At 38.0% G+C, this 4961-nt stretch overlaps 1 protein-coding gene across 3 annotated transcripts in view; it reads right to left on the bottom strand.

The window, feature by feature from the left end:
• WTAP (WT1 associated protein) overlaps positions 1–4961 on the bottom strand; it is a 24589-nt gene that overhangs the window by 6634 nt on the left and 12994 nt on the right. For 2 of the 3 annotated variants that reach the window (XM_010707126.3, XM_003204082.4), the window contains one exon: positions 1167–1345. In XM_010707126.3, the coding sequence (XP_010705428.1) occupies positions 1167–1345 (179 nt within the window). Of the gene's footprint in view, positions 956–1166; positions 1346–4961 lie in introns of all 3 variants that reach the window. The other variant, XM_031552449.1, reaches the window with a different exon arrangement.

Below are 4961 nucleotides of genomic sequence, written 5' to 3'. Positions count from 1 at the left end.
TTTTTAAATTCAGAGAACGAGACAATGCAGAAACAACAACCTGTTCGATTCTCGTTCATCCCAGGAGTTTCACAGTACAACAATATAACCAATAGTGTTCCTTGAACTATATATTACAACTATTTCAAGGCACATTTCATATAGAAGTGCAATACAAAAAAAACAGGTGTACAAAGGAATAAGAACACCCCACCAACACTGAAGACAGCTGTCATTGTGTGCCTTCCGCATAGAGCATTTGAGATCAGTTAATATAGAAGATAAAAAAAAAAATCTCACTTCTGCATGAAAACATGCAGCGGAATACTTATCACAACTAGTTTTTCTTATACATGCTAGTTGTGATCAAATATATACTGCTTCCAACAACTTTAAACTTGCAATTAGATTGAATGTACGTTCTTGTACAGTCCTAATTTTGAGGCGTCCACAGCATTACCAACCATCCAGAACAGTTCATTATTTAGCAACATTGACTTAAGGCTCCGTCAGGTGTTACAGAGCCCAAATGCTTAACAGTCAAATGTGTACACTACCACTGACGTGATATCAAATAGCACTCTCGTGGCTATTCAAAACTGGTTAGCAAGTAAACTCTTTAATGCAAAATTCACCTCATCGAGTTTTGACCCAGCAGTTCAGTGAACAAGCAGGAAGTCCACAGTCTTATTGGAAAACTGACTTAGTGTCTCTAAGTCACTAGGCTCAAGGTTAAGAGCGAAGCATATTCCACTTCTACATTTTACGGGAATTTTGCATGTTCAATTCATGATTTATAATCTCTAGGTTCTTTCCTCCAACTGTCTGTAGACACAGTGTGCCACAGACTTAAGACTTCTGTTTTTCCCTCTATTTTCTTCAAATAGAACAATTTTGCAAATGTCTACGTGTTCTAGAAAATATTTTTTTTTCGGAGATGGCAATTTCTTCAGAATAGTCCGACGCCGTCAGGCCTCTGAAGCAAAGGGGGAGAAAAAAGCTGAAACACAAGGTTCATCTGGTAAGTTTTACATTAAGCATTACAAGCTGGACAGTATAAGAATGTGGCTTTTGCCTCAAAACGTCTGAGTCTTGGTGTGGAAACGAGTACTTGGCTGTCCCACCATAGCATTCTCGTAGTGGGACTGTCAGGGAAGTCTTGACTGGGGAGTATTTGTTTTGTTTACCTATCAGGCGTAAATTTCCAGGCACTCAGTTCATTTTGGGCTTGTTCCAGTTTGTCTTTAGTCTGTTCCAGTTCACCTTTCATTTTTAGGAAAAACAAGTTGATGGCTGGGTCCACCATTGTTGATCGCAGTTGGGCAACACTAGGCTGCTGGACTTGCTTGAGGTACTGAATCTGATTCTGCACAAAATAAGAAAAGAGATTTATTTATACATAATTCAATACGTTTATGATCATTTAGATAGGATTAAAAATAGTCACTCCAAAGAAGACATCAAGGAAATTTGCCTTCTTACAACGTCCTAACCTGTTAAGGACAGAATAAAAATAACTTCTGCCCACCTGTGCCCTTATCAATAAGCATATTCACCCAATCTCCCAATCCCAATCCTGCCAAGGCCTTCAAAACTACTTTCAAAGCTGGTCTTTTTCTTTTGTTTCAAGCTGTTTTCTATACATCAGTTAACATGTGCCTGAACTACTGGAACATTACAGTTCTCCCTTTTCTTTTAAAACTACTTGCATACTTCCAAACAAAAAGATTTATACAAAGAGCTGCCTGCTTAGAATGACTGATTCCCATACAACTTCAATTAAAGTTATTCCAGAACACTGAGGTTACTGTTGGTATATCTTTACGTATCTACTGAAAGGTGTTTCTAAACACCTATGTGTTTTTGTAAGCATGGTAACTATGCTGCAAGTCACCTTTTTCATCTTGAAAAAAATCATTTAGAGCCACTCCCATCAATTAAATAAGTTTAGACTGATTTGATCCTCTTGTAGTAAGCAAAACCCTAGAAACAGTCTTATATTTACTCCTGAATTTTTGATAATAATTTATTTTAAATATAGTGCACTTACTGATCAAAACTTCACTGTACTTATACTGGATTAATATATTTTTTGACAGCTTCTTAAATTTTCTTTCAGCAAGTAAGTAAAATCATTTTGGCCTGCACAGAAACTATTCATTCTGAAGTTCAATTTATGATGCTCCTCATATTACACATTTCTTGGTCACCTAGAGGTACATTTACACACTGACTTTACAGACTGAATAAGAAACATTAATTCAAAGTCAGGAGGTTTTGCCTTCTGCTGCACACAAATCCAGGTTGACAGCAATAGTTAAAATGAACAACAGTACAAGTCATTACCAGCAAAATCAAGGGAAAGAGTTAAGGCTGCTGCCCCCCCCACTCTTCGCTTTGCTTACAACACAGCACAGTCAGTAGCAGTCAGTTTAACCACTTCCATGAAAAGCTTTCATGCAGCAACAGTGAAAAGAAAGTGTAAGTATAAAGATACTGTTTAATTTTTAAAAAATGTGTAGTAGTGACCTCAGAGTGACTTACTGATTTAGGAAGTTGTGGTTTAATTTATGTATCAAATAGCAATAATACTTGGATTCTTTTTCATATATATATGATTCTAAAGCTAGTGAAATGGATGAAATACTTCAAACTGGCTTCATTTGAATCGACCAAAATACAAATTTTTATCTACTCGAGAAAAAGATATTTGAAATAAAATTGTTTTTAAAAAGTTTGATTAAGTAGATAAACTTCTATGTATTCAGAAATAGGGAGTAAAGCACTGAGTCAAAAATACTTTCAAGAAATATGTAGTCAATAACCCATTCATATAAACATTACTTATAAAAAGAAAGCCCTAAGATTATCCTAACATTTCTTTTATAGCATTGCACCCCCCACCGAAATTTCACCTCACTGAATGCACAAAGTCTTGCTCATTTAATAAATTATTTAACTTACTGTTATCACAGAATCATAGAATGCCCTGGGTTGAAAAGGACCACAATGATCATCTAGTTTCAACCCCCCTGCTACATGCAGAGTCACCAACCACCAGACCAGGCTGCCCAGAGCCACATCCAGCCTCCAAGGATGGGGCATCCACAACCTCCTTGGGCAACCTGTTCCAGTGTGTCATCACTCTGAGTGAAAAACTTCCTCCTAATATCTAACCTAAACCTCCCCTGTCTCAGTTTAAAACCTTCTCCCCTTGTCCTATCACTATCCACCCTCGTAAACAGATGTTCCCCCTGCTGATCCCCCTCCAATATGCTACTTTCAAGTACTGGAAGGTTACAATGAGGTCCCTGTAGAGTCTTCTCTTCTCCAAGCTAAACAAGTCCAGTTCTCTCAACCTGTCTTTTTATAGGAGAGGTTCTCCATCCCTCTGATCATTTAAGTGGTCCTATATACATATCCACTAACATTTCTGATGTTTGCACTAATGGAAGTATTTCAACAACCTGTCATTCCTTCTAAGAGCTAGTACTAGCAGAGTGAAACCACTTTCTTAACATAACTCTGCAGACAGTGACACACCTCCAGCTGGCAACATTATCCCACAATAACATGGTTTGCAAACCATTTCTAGGAAGGCATCACTGAGAAAAAACAACTTTCTTTGCCTTACCCAGACCTAGCTCCTAACCTCTTCTAATGCCAGATTCCCTGGATCACTAGCATGAAGAATTACTGTCAGAACTGAAAAGCTCAATATGACCCAGATAATTCTGTCCAATGCAAATTATTTAAAGCACATAATTTGTTTATCTCTAGCTCACATGACTAGGCCAAGCAGGGAGAGTTTGTGCGGGCTCAATACAGTACCTCAACTGTCATTTCTGACACAGTAGCACAGGAGAAATCTGCCTGAGCTGACCAACTCATCTATTCCCTCTCCAAACTTATAAGATTATTTATTCTTCCAGTTTTCTCCACACCTCCACAATTGTTTTCTCCAGTTGCGTAACTCCAGAGTTCCAACTTTTCATCCATCCAGATCTAGCAACTTTTTCCAGATCCAAACATCCAATTCCAAAACGAGCCTATACCTACTAATCCTGCCTACTTCCTTACTCCATTTACCTTCCCACTTTGCCAATCCAAGTCTCCCATTCTTGCCCCCTTCAAGCACTCCCTAGCATGCCTCTCTTCCTTTCCATATTCTTGAGCGAGAGGTGTGGAGCAAAGGTTTGCCTGCATTCAGGTCCAAAAGCTCAACTGCAGGCTAGACTTGAATACATGGGAGTAGTCACGTCCACTCAAACACCTAAAATACCTCTTGACTGTTCAAATTCCTGAAGCACTGATAGTACTTCTGAAAAGTCTGTAAGGTGAACAAATAGGGATGAATTTTCACAGACAGAATCAATAACTACAGTATAATCTTCTTGTTTGCTCAAGCCCAAGGCAAGAGAATGCTGAAGTATTCCATTAAGCTACATATATTTTAGTTTGGGTGGGCTTTTTTTTTTTTATTAAGACTGCTTCTCACATTCTAGAAAACAGCTGAAGCCTCTCAGCAAGGCTGCCCGAAGACATCCACGAAGAACAGACACTCTGACATGAAGTACTTAAACAGAAAGCAAGTGCTTGACAAGAATCACAAGCCACCTAAGTAAGCATGAATATAAATACTTCGTGTAAGCAGAAAGAAGGGAATGTGATAATGAAGAAAAAAATAAATTTGTAACCTAAATCACAAGAAAATTAATAATAACTACTTTCACAGTTCTACAAATCCATTCACAACTACAAGTTTACGTTCATTACTGCTATTTGTTTCACAAAAAGCTGTTGAGTAGCAAACACTTCCTAATAACTGTCTACTACAGCAGCTATGCAGTATCTTAGGAGTGGATTAAGGCCTTTCCCTAAAATAACAATCACCATCTCTGCTAAAAGTAAAGCTCTATGTAGACACGATAGTCAATACCTTACCTGTCCTTTCCTACCTACTATCAGCAGCCTTTTTTTTT

Source organism: Meleagris gallopavo, chromosome 2 (assembly GCF_000146605.3).
Source record: "Meleagris gallopavo isolate NT-WF06-2002-E0010 breed Aviagen turkey brand Nicholas breeding stock chromosome 2, Turkey_5.1, whole genome shotgun sequence".
Classification (NCBI taxonomy): Eukaryota; Metazoa; Chordata; class Aves; order Galliformes; family Phasianidae; genus Meleagris; species Meleagris gallopavo.
Note: the sequence above shows the minus strand (reverse complement) of the source record. Positions and strands in the feature narration are given on the sequence as shown.